At 40.5% G+C, this 18,513-nt stretch overlaps 1 protein-coding gene and 1 long non-coding RNA gene across 7 annotated transcripts in view; one reads left to right on the top strand and one right to left on the bottom strand.

The window, feature by feature from the left end:
• LOC102197617 (uncharacterized) overlaps positions 1–834 on the bottom strand; it is a 37,182-nt gene extending 36,348 nt beyond the window's left edge. The window contains exon 1 of the long non-coding RNA XR_312049.1: positions 727–834. This is a non-coding gene — a long non-coding RNA (uncharacterized LOC102197617). The remainder of the gene's footprint in view (positions 1–726) is intronic.
• Positions 835–8,715: 7,881 nt separating this feature from the next.
• LOC102196955 (protein sidekick-2-like) overlaps positions 8,716–18,513 on the top strand; it is an 85,551-nt gene continuing 75,753 nt past the window's right edge. For all 6 annotated transcript variants that reach the window (XM_013913894.1, XM_005745429.1, XM_013913892.1 and 3 more), the window contains exon 1: positions 8,716–9,207. In XM_013913894.1, coding sequence (XP_013769348.1) covers positions 9,051–9,207 — 157 coding nt within the window. In that variant the 5' untranslated portion in view covers positions 8,716–9,050. The remainder of the gene's footprint in view (positions 9,208–18,513) is intronic.

Below are 18,513 nucleotides of genomic sequence, written 5' to 3'. Positions count from 1 at the left end.
AATACCTAAAAAATTCAACTGACATGGTGTCCAATTGTGTGCCAAAGTTGGACTTTTTTTTTTTTACAACGTCTGGATATTCATGTATCGACAGTGCTGTAATTTTTCACTGTTTCACTTTAGAAACAAATCTTTGCACAGATGATGTTTATATGTTGGTTACTGAATTTCTGGAATGAAATGTGAACTGAGGCATATTTTTAAAAGGGTTATAGGCTAAAAATAAAATAAAAATTAGGTGAGGATAAAATCTACTTAATTATTCTGTGTTCCAGTCTCAGTAACTTTGACACAGTAATATCTGCTTCAATATTTACACCTCTGATGAAATTTCACAAGTGTTAGCTTTATTTTGATACCAAGATTGTAAGCAGAGTTTTTAATTGCAGAGAAATAATCAATTACATTTGGGCATTGCATTTTCGAGCAGGAAGCTCAGAAACCCCTTTGGGGCTTAAGAGGTTAAATCAGATAATCTTTCTTATTGTAGAATGATGACACACCTGAATGCTCCAGACCAGCAAATGACCAATACTTCTGTATTTATAGATGTGCTCACACTTATTGATGGTCAATTAATCAAGTGTATTTGATTAGAGTGTCTAGTTGCTACCAAACGTCTTACTTTGTATAAAACAGTATGGCTCTGCCAAATGGAGTGAAGAAATTGATAATGCGGACCCAGAATGCAGACTCAGAGAACAGAGAGGAAATAATGAAACTGACCTGCATTGTAGAAACAGAAAATTAATTTTGCAGGTGGAAAAAAATCCTAGCAGCAAGCGGCCAAACAGAAAAAGCCCCCCCCAAAAAAATCTATAAATCAAGTGAGAGAAACAGTTCAACACAACAGACTGAACAAAACTGAGGGCTTAAATACACAAACGATAAGGGGTAACACCTGGTGAAAACAAGACACAGGTGAACAGAGTCAAACCGAGCTCAAATAACTACAACTGAAAAAGGCCAGAGAATGTAAACAGAAAATAAATCAATACATACATAAAAAAAAAAATTGGAAATATCTCTAAAAAGGTTTAAAACTCAAGACTGCAAAAACCGCAACAAATTAAGAATCAAACAGAAACAATAAATATATATATATAATAAATGTTTTGAAATAAATAATGACACAATATAATGCGTCATTCATATTCTGCCAAGTTCATATGAAATATTTATCTAAAAGATTTTTTTATTATGTCCTAATATGTAAAACTGAATTTAATATGATTTACTTACTTTTTTTATCCTAACTGTATGCATGCTCCTTATAGCAATAGCATGTTAGCACATTCAGATACATGGACATAGTATGCGCTTCTGGTTTATGTCTATATAGCACTATTTCATTACCTCAGTACTACTGTAGGACTAACAGTGCTTGGCATCTTGTTTACAATTTGCCTCCACTACCTGCTTTGGGTGTGTGGCTCAAGAAAAGCAATGAGTAAGGGTTTAAACAGTAAAAATGGTGAGAGATTTACTGAACCTGTCAGAGAAGATGTGGCAGTGCTGTTATGAATTACTGTGGTGGGGAGGGCACCGGCGACTCCAGCATTTCATTGGGATTGGCAGTACACTCATATTTTACCTAAGCCCTCCCCCACTACCTACTGGTTTGTGCTCCAGCATCTAGCATCGCAGATCTCTTCATCACTTCTTTAAGTAATTCAAGTCTCAATACTAGCTTACATGTTTTTTCACTTTTATTTTCGATCTTAATTAGGTGAAAACATATACAAACAAAGTTGCTAAACATGATAATTATTTTTAGTTGGTTTGCGGTTGCACCCTAGCACCCTACATGATGCTTCACACCCTCATCCAATCCCTCATGTCCAAATGATACAGGAACAATTTCACACTAGCATGTGAAGGGGAGCAAAAATTGAGTGACCAAACCAGTTACTACTGAACAGTTCACTCATCCAGTATAACTACATATTGTATATCTTTTGAACAAAATAGATTTAAGTGTTTTGTGAACCATAATCAACCTTTTGAAAGTTGACAAAATAAAATGGACACTGAGCAGTCTGAGAAACTATGTTTTGACAAAACATAACCTTGGTAATGTAATTGCTCCTAAAAAAGAAATTTAATGACCGTGATGGTGATGTTTCAAAAGAAAAGTGATACCAATTAATGATTTCTGTTTTACATAAATGGCCGGGGACGATCTACAGGGGGCATGGGAGGGCAACCATCCCCCACCTCCCCACTTGCACCACCCCCACCCCCTAAAACTTGTAAAACTAATTGTTTGTTTGTCCAAATGCCTCTTATATCCTTTGTTTCGTTTGAAGAGATAATACTGCAATAAATAGTCTAAGTATTTTGACTTCACTGAAGAGGTATGTGATACCCCCCCCCCCCCCATTTTTATACCAATAAAAAAATTTATAAATCACCCTTACAATAGTTTGTTTACATTTAATTTAAAATGTATTAACTGTGTCAAATCATAAAATAATATGCCATCCAAACAAAACGAGGAGTTCGTAAATCTTTTCTTCAAAATGAAATTTAAACCCATTATCTGATCTCGCATCCCCATCACCAAGGTCGCGTTGTTTCTGTCCTTAGGTATATCCACAAAACAGACTTGGATATGAAAAAACAAACAAACAAAAAACCTCCAAGGCACTGCCTTTTCAAAACACAATTGAAATACTTTTTCTTTTTCACAGAGGCCATGGACACACTCATGGACACAGTCTTTTCTAGTGGTGTTACACTAGCATGTGTCTTCCACATATGGTGTTCCACCAATAGCAAGCTTCCACCTAAGGGTGACTGGAATATTTCATCAGTAAAGCTGATGATGGCAGAAGAATATATAAAACCTTGGTAGCTGAACAAGCCTAAAAATAGTAAAATAGAAATTTTGTCCAATTTGGGCTTTTTCAACTGCAAAACAAGGGGATAAAAATATGAAATAAGAGGATTTTATTGAAATGTAAATTTGATTCATTATGGCATGAACGGAAATTAGTAGTTCATTAAGGTTAGGAAACTTCCCTTTCATATTCACCACATATTATTGCCTGATATTGTTTAGTTCAACTAAAACACACTAAAATGCTGGCTGTTCCATTTTTATTATATTTTATTTATATATATATTTATATTTGATTTATTTAGTAGGAAGACCCATAATGCCTCAGCACAAAACAGTAAACATTGATTATTTCACTGAGTTTGTAGTGAAGTGAAATCAGTTTTCAGACTTTCTACATTTTGCAAAAAATAGATATAAAATAAAAATGTTGTTCTTCATAAGATGTCTGTTACAGCTCTAATATTATCAGCTGTACAGATGGAGCTAACTAAGTGAGAGGGAGGACAGAAAAGGAAAAAAAAAGAAAAGTCTACCAGCTTGGCTTTCTTTTGTAAGCAATTCATTCAAAACAAGGTCTTGTATGTGGGGAGCTAACACAATAAATTGCCTAAATCAGTGTGGTGAAGAGAGGAAGGTGGAATGGTTATGAATGTAAAGACAAAACTTAGCAACAAATTTATGAAAATTATTGTTTTGAAAGCAAAAAGCAATAAGGAGTTGTAGAGTGGCAGAAGGCAAAGTCATATTGTAACTGCTAGGCTCTACATTGCATCAAATGTGATGCACATGCATGTGTGTGGACACTGTTTTACGCATTTCTGTGAGTGTATAGTGGACAGAAATTGCTACTGGCAAGGCACAGAATCAATCCCAATAATGTTGCATCTCTTAGGTAGTCAAGTTTCTCAGACAACTCGAATGAAATGCACGCTTCACATCTACAGTCTAAGACATTCAATTTCAGCTGCTTCTTGGGGCAGAATTCTGCACTGGAGGATCAATGCAAAATGACTGGAAAATTGCTAATGTTATTTACATCAAAGTGAGACTGGGGGAAAGCAATTACGGCACTGATTCAGTGCAATAATTTTAAGTGAGTTGTCCTTTGGGTAATAAAGGTAGAATATTTTGATCATATTAATATTCAGAGACCTTCACGGTATTGTTTTTTTTATTATTATTATTACACATGAACTCAGATGACCTAACTTCATGCGTCTGCATTTCTTTCAGTTAATATTTATTTATTTATTTTTTGCTTCAAATGATCTTTGTAAAACTCATTTGTTTTGGTGGAAGTCCAGAAAATAAAATGCATATACTGGGTTTTGCTGTGGTGAGAAAATAACAGTGTGACATAACAAATGATCCCTTTGCTGATGTCTTTTCTCAGATGCAGTTATGCATCTCGTAGCAGGAGTTTGGTTGTATTTTTCATGTTTCAATTTGCAGCTTTACCACCGTCTAAAGGAAAGAGCTGTGAGATGATCTGTTACAGAGCAGAAATCAGATTTTCTCTCTGAGGTACTATAGATGAGGTGTCAAGAATGATGCAGCAACATCGCACAGTGTACGTATTGTTTGCTGACACTTGTGGGAGAAGGCCTTTTCAAAAAGAAAGCCCATCCACGCTGCTAAATCAGCAACAGCAACACGTATATTCAGCATCTACAAATGAACACAGGTAATTAAGAACAAAGCTCACTCTTATTGCCCGTTCTTACTGTCCTTATCTTCAACGTTATGCTGCTCTGTTGCCCCTTGGGGATAAATAAAGTCTTCTGATTCTGATCCTGAAGAAAAAGTCTGATTGATTTTCTTGTTTATGAAGTAGAGTCCATTGTAACTGTAGTGTTTGTGCCCACAGATGCAAAAACTGGTATTTCGTGATCACTTTGTTTCCCTTTGCACCGTCATGCCTGCATATATAACTGAGGCAGCACAGAGTCAGTTTCAAATGAAGCTCATTTCAATCAAGCCATTTCAAAGCAGGCAAGCTGATGGAAAGAGAACAGCTTTCAAAAGTCTATGGTGCATTCCCTATCTCCCAGACCGAAGGAAGTACTTATTTAGTCGGGGTGCTTTATGAGAGTGCATTATCGTCGCAATTCGTCTGACGGTGAACTACAGTAACCTGCCAAGTGAATGCCAGAGACCGCGAAAAAAACATCTGCTACCGTGAATATGTTGAGCATCCAAATATCCTGGTGTTATAGGTTTTCTACAAGCATTCTATCACTGCAATTTTAGTGAATTCTACACAGCAAAGAGCAAGTGGCTTAATTCAAACTCTGCTTTCAGGACTAGTGAGGAAATTACACTTGATTATAGGAAATTCTTGGAACAAGCTGACATCATTTATTATGGCTATAATAAATTAACATGGAGTAACTTGTTAAGAGAAATACTTTTGCGGTTTAAACACTCATCCAAGGTTGTCCAAGCTTTCAACTGTGGAGATTTTTTAAAAATATTTATTATACAGGTTGTTCACTCTTTTTTTTTTTAATTGTGACAGTCATGGGCAAGGGAATTTTTTTTAAAGTTTTAATAATAATTTCCAAAGTAGTTATCAAAGTGTTGTCTGGCGGACCCCAGGAGTCTGTGGCCTGTAAAGCGATCTGTGCAGAATTTGCTTGAAATCCCAGAACTGGGCTGTACCACTAAGAACTGCGCATAGGCGCACCGAACAAATAAGCATCATGTGCCCACAGCAGAAACTCTTCTTTTGTGATTGTGACACATCACTTCATTCTGTCATAAAATAACTCATCTTTTATGGTAAAACACATGGTGTTGTTGCTTGTATCTTGGCTTATTGCTAGGAATGTCAGTCAGCCCACATCATCAATGAGGCTAAATCAAAACCATTGAAATCATTATGTTTGTAGCAGTGGTCCATGGAAAGATTTCTCCCTTATGATTGGTGCCTGGTGTACACTTGGATGAAGAAAAAATATGATACCCGTTTTACATATACACTCACTGGCCACTTTCTTAGGTATACCTCTCCAACTCTATTTGTTAAAACAAATATTTAATCAGCCAGTCACGTGGCAGAAGCTCAATGCATTTAGGTAGACATGAACAAAAAAACTTGCTGAAGTTAAATTCAAGCATCAGAATGGGAAACAATGGTGATTTAAGTGATTTTGAATCTGTCATTGTTGTTGTTGGTGCCAAATGTTCCTGTCTGTGTATTTCAGAAACTGCTGATCTTCTGGGATTTTGCCTCATGACCATCTCCACAGTTTAAAGAGTGTTCAGAAAAAGAGAAAATATCCATTGAGTGGCAGTTTTCTGAGTGGAAATATCCTGTTGATGCCAGAAGTCAGATTATAATAGCCCGACTGCTTCCAACTGATAGGAGGGCAACCATAAGTCAAAAAACAAAACAAAACACTTGTTACAACTCATCTTTAAGCAGATGGCTACAGCAGCAGAAGACCACACTAAATGCCACTCATTTCAGCTAAGAACAGGAAGCTGAGGCAACAATTTGCTCTGACTCACCAGAACTGGACAATGGAAGATGAAAGGAAAGAAGCTGCAGAGTCTGATGAGTCTTTGACATCTGGATAGAAGGATTGGAATTTGATGTAAATACTACCCTGCCTTGTATCAGTGGTTCAGGCTAATGTGGTGGATATTTTCTTGGCACACTCTGTGCCCCACAGTACAAGATGAGCATCACCAAACAACACCATAGCCTACCTGAGCATTGTCGCTGACCATGTCCACAGTGTACCCATTTTCTGATGGCTGCTTCCAGCAGTATAACAAACCGGTTTCTTGGACATGACAATGTCACTGTACTCAAATGGCCTCCACAGCCACCAGATCTCAGTCCAAAAGAGCTCCTTTGGGATGTGGTGGAAGACTAGTATCATAGATGTGGAGCCAACAAATTTGCAGCGATTGTGTGAGGCGATCATGTCACTATTGTCCAAAATTTCAGAAAGGTTTCCAGTACCTTGTCGAAGCTAAAGGGGACAAAAGGGGGTCGCCCTGGAATTAGGAAGGTGTATCTAAAGGTATATTCAGGTTGACATAAATTTTACTTGTCCTAACAGAATTACTTTTATTTAACAAATCAAAGAGTTAAATGCAGTTTTAAGATGTTTGTGTTCTATGTTTTGTGAAACACTGTTATACACCACGTGTCACTTGGCAAGTGAAAGTAGCTATTCTCAGTATGTGTTATGTATAAATGTCAACTACACAATACCTTATTGTTTGACACCAGCCTGTGGTGGCCCCCCCAGCGTGGCTTGTAGCATCAGGCAGTCTCTGTTTCGTCTGCTGCAGAACAGTTATAGAGATGGAGATAGAGCACCTGCCCTCGTGCCTGAGCACTGTTCCCAGCAGCTTGCTAATGTCAACCTGCCTGATACGCACAGCAGGGTGGGGGCTCCAAGACAGCAGCAATTTTCCACTGTATGCGAATGAGACTGGAGAGCAATCTGCTGGTCTAAGAGCCTCATAATCAGCACATCATTATCAGGAGGGGGTTGGTGCATGGGGTGGCAGCGGAGGAGAGAGGAAATAAAGGGAGGGAGCAATGGATGACACAAAATGAGCCTGTGGTAGCAATGAGACATTGTATTACATACGGGGGGGAAAATAGAGAATTTTAGAAGCATTAGAATAAAGGACAGTGAAGCAGATTCACAGCAAGACTATACAAAGCAGAGAGTACCACCTCTGTTTACACTTCAGCTGGGCTCTTTGAAAAGCAGCAGCGGGCTTTACTTAGCTCACCGTAGCTGGGATTTTCAGTTAGTGAGTATTAGTGCTGGTCTTCAAAACTCACAAAATCTAATGGGACACATACAGATATATTGTGACAGCTCTTTGAAGCTTACCTTGACCTGCATGCATTTTTCAGTGAGTTCAAAAGGAGCAAGGACAACAAAAGCTGATATCACAGCCCATATGTACTCTTCTCTGTTTCCAAAAGTGCCCACCATTTCTGTGTACTCAAACTTGCCTTTAATCCTTTGTCTGGTGATGGAGGAAGCATTCTGGTGGGCTGAGAATTCACAGATGGCAACAGCCTGCCATTCTTTTTGATCTCAGACTAATTCCTGAATCACATTTAATTGCTCAGGTGTTTTTGTTAGCTATTTCTTGTGCTATTCTTTAACGCCTTGGCTGCTTTTAACCTCACCATCAAGCCAGATTTAACTGGGACCAATGCAAAGTAAAGAAATTTACTGAGCGGCACCCATACCACTTTTAGACTGTGACCCAGTTTATTCTTCCTGCTTGGCAGTAAAAAAGAAAACATACAAACAGAGCTATTTGGAAAAAGCTTTAGTTGCCATCAGGTAGTTTTGTAATCCGTGCTTTAGGTTTTAATGTGTCAACAATCAATCATAGCTGTCCAAATAGAAATCCCCTTCCGCTTTTTGCCGCAAGGTGGCAATAGCGCACAGAGCACTTGGCCTGGCAATACTTGGCTCGGGTTGGGTGCACTGCTATAGTCTATGTGATGGGCAATTCATTTAAAAAATGACTGTCCTGTCAGAGGCCTTCCTTAATGGCAAACTCTGAGCAGCATATGGGTCTTTTTTTCTTTTCAGTGTTTAAGATGCAAGGAAATCTTGTTAACCTAGATTTAGTCTATTCCCACTGTCAACAGTTCATACACAAGAGCACACGTACAAGCGAGTTAGTGTGAAACCTTACTGCCTGCCACCGGTCGCTAAAGTGCCTTGCTCAAGGACAGCTGTAGTGAGAATTGAGGCTGTTTAGAAAACAAATAAACAAATACCTGTTTTTTTATGTTGTTGTTGTTTGTTTATTTTAGTTAGGAGGGGCTAAAAACTGTCCATTGTATCACAAGAACTTGGGAGGCTGTGTGCAGTTTCGTCAGTCCCGTCATTCCCTGTTATTTATTTCACTGCTCTCTGTGATATATTCAGAGGCTATTCGGAGCAGTAAGAAGATGATGTCAATACTCTGTCTCGCACACTTGACAGCCGAGCAAATTCAATTGGACTGACTCCGCCTTGCTCATGCGGGACTTGTCCACAGGCTTTTCATACTACCGCGTGCCTATCTGATGCACGCCTGGTGCTCTCTGACGAAGTCTCTCCGTTCTCCTCCAGTCACTCAACCTCATCACCAGTGAGGAGCAGTCTGACGCACAGGACCAACGGCAAACAGGACTCTTCCCGGGAGTGTGTGCCCACGGAGCAACATGTTCCCAGCGTGGAGACGGGGAAACCGCACCGGGAGCTCGACGGTACCACTGCGGACCATGACTACAGCTGGACGGACTGAACAGGTCGGACAGGTGTGGGTGTCCTGCTGGGTTCTGCTGCTGACGACTTGTGTCCTCGGCGCCAAGGCGCAAGGTAAGACGCGCAAGTCAGTGGTTTTTATTCACACCGGACTGCTGCTGTTAATAAAAGCAAAGAAGCGCGCAGGAAAGTCTGTGGGAGATGTAGGTATGTGACTAATGTCAGTCAAACAAAAACTGTGGCAAAACTGTGTGTGTTTTCAGTTGAAAAAGTCACATTTGTTACAGGACAACCACACTTCAATTCGTCACTCGTTAAATTAATTGCTTCAGACAACGCGTAAACTGTCGGGGTTTCTTCTCCACAACGTACCCCCACTGTGACCACGGGGCCACTTGACTGTTCCAAACGCTCAAGGAGAACCGCCTGGCTTCTCAAAAAGAAAAAGAAAGAAAAAAAAGTCGCTAATATTTAGAGTGTAATGTAGATATGTTTTGTCTTTGTGTCATAATAGCTGAAAAACACCAGGTGTCTGACTTAATATTCATGTCATAACGTGTTGTATTCCATGCTATAACTGCTTTACAATGCATTATTTATAAGATTAAGCCTCATAAAATCAATCGGTCCTGAAAACCTCAGAACATTTCACCGTTGCTGAAGTTTGATCTTCCCCATCCGCCTATAGGTAGTTCAGCAGATGCTGTTATTAACGTGCATGAATATGGCTATGGGACAGTAATGCAAGGCCTTTGTTTGAAGGCTGTGCTGCTGTGCTATGCCTCTTTTGGTCCTTTGTAGTCTCCCACTTAGAGAGTGTGTGAAAGTAACGGGCTTGACGCAAAATGAATCCATTACAAAATATGTGGTGTTCATTTCTTCCTTGCACAGTTAAAGATGTAAGGAGGCAGGGAGACTATATCTGCACTAATTAAACAATTACTGTGAACTGGTATGACTTCTCACTTTACATCTGTTCGTGGATGTCCTCTTGGCCAGTGAGAAGATAATGAGATCTATAGTAAAAACTAAATAAAGACAGAAAATCAGAGAGAGCATTTCCACCTTGCTTTCTAATTTCACAAATGGAAAAGCCAGTTATCACAAGAACGGAAGATAAGTTTCTAAATGATAAAATGTACTTTGTGGGCTCACTTGACTTTGAATTTCATTAGTAATCTGAGTATATTTGTATTGAATCGTGTTTAACCTTACTGTTGGAATTCAAACACAGGATCTTTCTTTGGACAGCAGGTCTCGCAGAAAGATTAATGTTTGACATACAGAGCCGTGAAGAATTTACTTCTATAGATCCCAAAGGATGAAGAAAGTCTTGTTTTGGAAGTTAGTTCATATGAGAAGTGGCTCTCCTATGCGCGCGCCATCTTATAATCACAATGCTCAGTGAATCAAAGTGCTAAAAGCAGCATAATCCCTTTGCTTGTTTGTCTTTGAACAGGTCGCATTGCTCTAAAGTGCTTCCAACCTTATCTGAAAAGAGTCTCAGGCGTCTCTTATTATGCAGAGCACAGTTCCTCTAACAGTTATTAGCATCCTTTTCTCAAACTAACATGCCTGGAGTCTGTGAGGATCTGTTGAGCGCTTCTAGGCTACTTGACAGGGCCATACCTTTTCTCCCCAAATGGACCTTTTTCTCATCTTTGCTGTTGGTATTCTGGCCCCTTGAATGTTCCCGGGTGTGCATTAGCATTGGTGAGAGATTCACTCTTCAGTCTGCCTACTCTTTCAATTGAGAAGGGCCTCCTCTATGGCGCACAATTGCTGCTTTTGGTTCTTTAGTGAAGATGCAGTCACAGTCTTTGCAGGGGGTCATCTCAGCATCCAGAGAGGTCTTGTTTTTCTGAAGCTGGAAGCAGATCTCCTCCTCATGGGGAATCCTTGTTTGCAAATGAGTGGCAGTGCAACAGTGCCTCTGGATAAAGTTAGACATGCTGTAGTCATTCCCTGAGAGGTGAGAACCTCTGAGGATGTCATAAATTAGGTGACATAGATGCACGTGCTTTTCCCCAGGGAGCCATAGGTGGTGTGAACTTGTTTTTCAGCAAGTTCCTAGCAAGGCTCCAGCTGTGTTATAAAAGCTGGTTGCTTCAGTGCACAAGAGGATACATGATAGATCCATGGGGGAACCTTTCTACAGGCTGCTCTCAGCAAGCCATTTTAAGACTCATTTAGAGCCCCTCATCAAAATACCAAGTAAATTGATGTGAGTTTTTGTCTTCCCCTCTGTATCTCCTCATTTTCTCCTCAAAGCCCCTGCTGCTGAAATCTGTCTTGCAAGTGATTGTGTTTTTTATGTGCATCTTGTCGTGCATTTGTAAAAGTGTGTGTGTGCGTGTGTATGCTTAGTGGTGCTCATGTTCCTGTCTATTGAGCTTTAATCTAGATAGCAGCATTGACATTCTGCCAACCGGCAGCTGCTATAATTTTCTGGACGTACGTTATTATGCAGCTTGACAGCTGTCAGCCATTTCCAAATCTTTAAATCTTATGATAATCCACCATGCTTACAAAAAAAGCGTTTGTTTAAAACACTCTGAATCCTTGTGTGATTAAAACTCCCTGCTCTAATGCGGGCACCAGATCATAATTCATCTACATCAGTGACACACAACTACGCATGCATGCATGCAAAGTGCATCCACAGAAAGATACAAAAATCAATATGTACAAGATTACACAACTCCATCAAGAGAAATATAATACAGTTTTAATGGAATCAAAGTCATCTTCCCACAAAGACGGATGACAGACCTGTTCGTCTGCACCCACACATACAACCCTCCATCACAAATAATAGAAAGCTCAATCTGTTTCGCATGTAGCTCCATAACAGTAGACCTGCATAGTCCCATTGTTTCGACATTGGCCTCTGGCATCTGATTTTGTGATATGACAATAGATCATGAGATCTATCGGTGACAAAATCACAGCATATTCCAAAACCTGAAGCTCTTTGGATTGTGTTGGGAGTCCTATATGTGGCTTGGTGATTTGGGAGTGCTGTAACTTCTCAGCTGCCATTGCATAATTGCACGGTGTACATATTTATGACATATGTATCTCCCTGTTTGGTGAAATGCAGTTAATTAAACATGTTGACTGCTCCTGAGAGCTAACAGCTGCTGAAATTTGGACTAAATGCTTGTTTACTTCTCAATTTGGCTCATGCCAGGAGAGACCTGCTAGTGGCTTGCACAGCCTCAGGTGAAATGTGGCGGCAGCCTTACGACTTCCAAATCAAACAGCTGCCTTTTTTTTCTTGCCTTCATCTCTGTTTTTTTTTGTTTTTGTTTTTTTGGGTGGGGGTGCTTTTTGTTTCTGTTGCCACAGGAGGCTTTATCCTCCAAGATAGAACATATCACAGCTTAACTGGGGGGAAAAAATGAAATGGTGCTTTCGAATGACTGAATGAAAAAGACAGACTTTTTTCCTTCTAAATTAAGGGTAATATTTTCCCCCAAAAAAGAAAAACAGGAAATACAAATGCCTCAAATGGGTTTAAGTGTGACAAATGATTACAATCAAGTTTATTGTTGAAGAACAATGGGGCTGTTGTGCTGTCAACGCTTTTTAGCTTCAGGAAGCCTTTAATTGGCTCAGTCGAGCAGCAAAACTGTGTTTATAGTTCATAAAGGAAATGTAATCAAATTAACTTGTACTGCAGGGTTTTGGCATTCGCCCCTTGCCCAGTAATTGCCATTTGCCCAAAGGGCTATGGAAATGGCTATTTGCATGCAGGAAATAGTCTTATCTCCTTCCATGTGTGTGCTATGCTGATGTCTGCCTATCAGCATAGCAGAAATCGATACTTTCTATGAAGAATGAAGGTTTTTGGTTTTTTTGCTTTTTTTTGCTTTGTGAGTGTTTGGGACTTAGTGTGAGCCTGAGAATACAAGATGTGGAAGAACCTGTGGGATCTTCACTCAACAAAATTGTGTTATCCAGATTGATTCGTTACCCACAGAGAGTCCTTCTTGTCTTACTGAGTCAAAAATACAGTTTGGGCAAGGTATAGGGTACTCAAATTAAATTTTTCAATAATAACGGCATTGATCTGGAGGCAAGATCTTCTTTTGGGGCCCATTTTAATCACATAGCTGAGAGTAGTTTCACTTCCATGTCTCCTTGTTTACAAATGAGACTTGGAGGGTGGAGTGCTGCAGGGGAAAACAGGCAAATTCTTCACATATTAATTCTCCTGGCTAAATGTCTAATCAATTTGACACAAGGCTGAAAGGCACCTCAACTATCAACAACAACAACAAAAAATGTCTCAAAAAAGGCCCTGAGCTGGGACGTAAGCTCAAAGAGGATGTGACCTTGAATGCTAAAGGGAGGGGAATGTGAAGGGGCACTTTTTGGTTAATTTGTGTAATATCATTTTCAAAAGGCAGTAGGATGTTGTGCATGCGTCTTCATCAAAGTATTATTGTAAGGAGTCATATGAAAGCCTTTAAAATTGTGTCAATTCTTTTGTCCAGGGAAAAGAGAGATTGTACTTACCGACTATTCTTGGACCATACATCTGCCTTCAAGCCCCCAAGCTGTTCCATGTAAACATTTAAACAACACAAAAGGCAACTCAAGGAAAACCATGGTGAGAAACAATGCTTTTTACAGCATAATGTGCTCACTGAATCTCTGCTCTCATCCAGCGTGCCCCTCCTGGGGACTGGTGAGTGTATTCTTGTGTTGTGAATAAAATGGCAAAAGAGACAAAGACATAGAGAAATGGAGGAAAAAAACTGGCGAGGCGGGGGTGGCGGGTACATTTTTTTCCTCCTGTCCTCATAAAAACAACTGGCGGTACAAGTATCTATTTTCTGTGTCCGTTCACATGAACGACTTCACATCTTGACATTCTGCTCCATTCTTGTCCTGACTTCAAACCAAGCCAATAACGGCGCTACTACCAGCTGTGAGTCCCTGCAGTAAGTGATGACATGAATAGGCACGCCGATATTGCTGTTAAACTTGGTACAGACACCCAGAGTCTGCTGAACAACAAGCTCCTCAACATATGAAGCTAAAGAGGTCCGAAAGAGTGTGTATATTCCTGTCTTTGCTTCCAGTGCATTTTTTTGTTTCCAATGAAAGCTGTGTTTTTCAGGTGATATAGGCACCTTTCCTTTTATTCTTCTTGCTTCGACCATGTATGAATGCAGGGTCAGTTGGTAGCTTTTAAGATTAGGCTTAAAACGTTTTTGTTTTTGATAAAGCGTATCCTCCCTAAGTTACTCTACAGTAGGTCTAGAGTATTGGGGGATTCCCATGATGCATTGAGTGTTTCTTTTTCACTCACCTTTTTCCACTCTCTGTGTTTATACACCACTTTGCATTTAATCATTAGTTATTATTAATCTGGCTCTTTTCCGGAGGGGCAACTGGCTTCCCCTCCCTGAGTCTGACTCTGCTGGAGGTTTTTCCTGTTAAAAGGGAGTTTTTCTTTCCCACTGTCGACAAGGAGTTGGGGGGTGTCATTTGATTGTTGGAATTTTCTTTGTATTATTGTAGGGTCTTTACTTTGCAATATGAAGTGCTTTGAGGCAGCTGCTTTTGTGACTTGGGGCTATATAAATAAAAGTGAATTGAACTGGTTGGGCAGACTAGTCCAAGGCAAGGTTTTGTCTGTAAAGAAGGAGTCTCAGTGTTCCCCAATCGCAGGGCTGAGTTTGCTGCTCTGCTTCACAGCAGTCTTACCAGACCCACTGGTGGGCTGAGAAAATGTATCTTCATGCCTTGTGCTCATTATTGATTAGGGCCAGAGCTGCTCCTCATTCGCCATTGTCCCGTTCTTTGACACATGGGATTTCACTTTGTGGCTGATTTTTCTTTTTTCTTACACCTGCCATTTTGCACTTCTCCAAGATAGTAGGGAGCTCAACATCAGGTCCTCCCCCCTCCCCCCCTTCCTCTCATGTCATGGCTTGACAGTACTCCACCTTCACTAAAAAACAAATGGTGTGCTAGAGAGTATCTCTCTTGCATCAGGGGTATCATTGCAGATGTTAAAGCATGGAACAGCCAAAGGCATCAACTGAGATAAATCTACAGAAACTCATACCTACCATCACATCCAGCAGAGCTTTTGTGTTTGTTGATAAGGAATTCTGAGCTGGTAGGCATGGCAGAGTGGAGCAGGTTGTCATTGTAGTATGACGGCACTTTAATGTACATATATCTTTGATCGGCGTCCTTGCCTGTGACATCAGCAGAGTGTCTCATAAGAAGTGTGATGGTGACAGGCACTGACAGTGGTACTGCTGGCTTCTTCTCTATGGCTTGTGTCACATCTGGATTCTCTTTTCTTGGCCCCTCAATACAAGCCACAAAAGCGCTTCAGGTGCAAGACTAAAAGCATAAGAAGGGGTTCAACTTCAGATGAAAGCTGAGACAAATGCTGTTTACTCCTTTTAAGGAAGGTTGCATGTAGGTAGATATAGTCACACCTAAAATACAAACTTCAACGTGATCAAGTCCTGGATAAATATGTTTTTGCTGCCATTTTTCCTGAATATATTAAGTGATATTGTGTTTGACCATGTCCTTGATCATTGCTTTTTCATTTATCTGCCAAGGCAAGCAATGCCTGGTAAAACCTTACAGTATTTAATCAAAATACACACAATGAACAAAGCCTCCGGAAAAAAAGGTGGCCTGAGAGTTTGACTGTGTGAATGATACAAATTATGCAAGTGTACCGTACATACAAAATCAATACAGCCTGGCAGCTCCTATTGAAATTGGCAAATTGAGAAACTTGTGGTATTCATTCTTTTACATGCTTACAGGATTAATGGGCGCAGAGCCATGGAGAGCCAGTGTTTGACAATGAAGCATGAATCTGCCAATACGCAAATCGAGTTGGCCATGTGTTTCTGCCTGGAATGATTTAGGATCAGTTTGGGAGAGCTCCTCAGAGGTTAAGTGGGAAGTCTGTGGTGCACTGCACCTCTAAAAGCAACCAATACTGACAAGGATGAAAGAGATCCTGCGCAGATACATTTGCCTATTTATTTTAATTTCAAAGGCAGCTTGAAAGAGGAATCCAATAAAGTGTCTTTATTGCTTTAATGCATGTTAGCAGATGCACAAGCATGCACACGGCAAAAGTGTGCAAGTATGCTAATAACCAAACACATTTCCTTATTCAAACACATGCATTGACACAAATACATGTAGATTGTTTCATTATGGCTAAATAGAGCTTTCTCAAAAGACCAGTATTTGAATGCTACTTTCGGCACAACTAATGAAAGTGGGGCACAGCCATGGTGTCTCGTGTGAATAGACAAAATCAGAATCAGCTTTTTCAGTGTGAAGCGTCATGTTCTGATGGTCCTCTGTGCAAAATACTTTCCAATTTAACCTGTCTCATTGCCATGTCGCAGTCACTGCCAGCTGCAGTGAGGTGGAGGAGAAAGAGGAACAGAGAGAGAAATGAATATTACTACGGATGTTGATGCTGGGTGGGGTATTGATGGAGGAAAGAAAGGAGAGCGCTGCATCAGTGGGGCAGAGATTGCTGTGGTGTACAGTAGCACAAATCCTAAATTCTGTGCAGATCCGACGGTAGCTAGGAAACAGCTGACAGTAAAATGGGGGGATCAAAGGGATTAGTGTGCCCAGTTTGAGCCCAAACAGTAACCCTTCCACTTCTCCTACTGCCAGCCTTTTTATACATTTACCGTTGTATTTCAGCACTTTACTCGGCTGATTAGACACAACCAATTTCTGGTTATCCCCCATGAGTCTAATTTTTTAATTTGGAATCACCCTTTTACACACTCTTTAGGTTTTGCGTACTCTCACAGACAGCTAATATTTATGAAAAGGTCACGGTTTCAATTTTAGATGAGGAGCAGGCTGAATGGACTCTTGCACACGCATGCACATGCACATCCGTAGACATAAACACACAAACAGAAAGAGGCTACACTAAAATACAAATGCCTACACGCAAGTAATCCAGACAAAACAAAGACATTGCATCTGAAGGAAAAGGATGCACATGTCAGACGCAATCAGTGCTGCCTTTTGTGATCTGAGTGAGATTTCCTGTCACTGGGGCTTGAGACGCAGCCTGTTTAATTCTGCAGGGGACTACCATATCCCAGATGCCTCGGTCACTGTCTCCTCTTGTCTCAAAGCCAGAGTGAAGTAGCTAAACAAACGGGCCCCAGTGTGCCCTATTGGGGACATGCACTGTACTGCACCAGCAGGTCTTCTGACAAAATTGGACGTCTGTCTCTACACTGGAGACTCTGCAACCTCTTGTATGCACTATGGGCTGAGACAGAGCTTCACTCAAGAGAGTAAAGCCAAATCAGATTTGCATCACATACGACACATATGATAGCTCAAAACTGATTTGTGATGCCCGAATTAACCGAAAGCATTACTGCAGCAACAAAAGAAGGGCTGGCTATTGTTGTCCCTCTTAGTGAGCAGATTGTACACGTGGAGGCCTCGGGCTACATTTCCACATCACTGTCCCCAAATCTTTTGTCAAACTGCTGGTCAAGCTGTTTGAATTTGTAAGTGGTGGTGGGGTGGGTGTGCTTTCAAAGAATAACTTCCTCATTCGGTGAAAAAAATGTTTGAGCACATATTTTATTGTAACAATACTGGACATGCTCCTTGCCTGTGGCACCTACAAAAATGGGGAAGTCAGCTGGATTGTATCAGTTAAATGAAGTTGCTCTGGCCAACATGGAATTCAGTAAGTAGTCTTGATTTCCATTTCTGTGATCACTCAAGGGGTTGTCATTATTAGATTACAGTGAGCAAATTGTGAGAAGAAATGACCAGTCAAAAATGTGTTCTCTTAGTCCTTGTTACACCAATCTCCAGATGCTTTAGAATGAATATGCTTGCTCTGTTAGGGGAGGAAAGCTGCAACTTAATTGTCAAGCAAAGAAACAGAAAGGAACAAAGGTAGTGTAACAATAGGTTTGCATGATACATGAGTACAGGATGTAGAGCTGCTAGAACCGTATCCATCACTGTTGCACAGCAAGTACCTTTCTGCTTTTATGTTCCTTTGTGGGCTTTGCTCTTGATGTTCCAATTTTATTACTGAATGTTGCTTTATTACTGTGTATGTTAAAGTGGACCCAGTCTTGGCCTTACTGCATTAGTGAGAAATAGGGAAAAAGGAAAAAAAAGACATGATAAGGGAAACTACAGAGGGAACATTTACCCTACCAGCCTTCTTGCAAACAGACTGCAGAGCTGACATATGCAAACTCAAAGGGTGGCGGTGTTTAAAAGCTTTAATCACACCACTGCTCAGAGCCCAATGTGGCGTTCCTCGCTGCATCATTGAAAGCCTGTTTTATTTATGTTGTCCAGAGTGAAGTACAGTGGAGTAATGGGGGGTGTGGGGGGATGGGTGTG

Source organism: Pundamilia nyererei, unplaced genomic scaffold, assembly GCF_000239375.1.
Source record: "Pundamilia nyererei isolate P.nyererei 1_Seehausen unplaced genomic scaffold, PunNye1.0 scaffold00158, whole genome shotgun sequence".
In the NCBI taxonomy this organism is placed as follows: Eukaryota; Metazoa; Chordata; class Actinopteri; order Cichliformes; family Cichlidae; genus Pundamilia; species Pundamilia nyererei.
The sequence above is the reverse complement of the archived record's forward strand: the minus strand, read 5'-3'. Positions and strand labels throughout refer to the sequence as shown.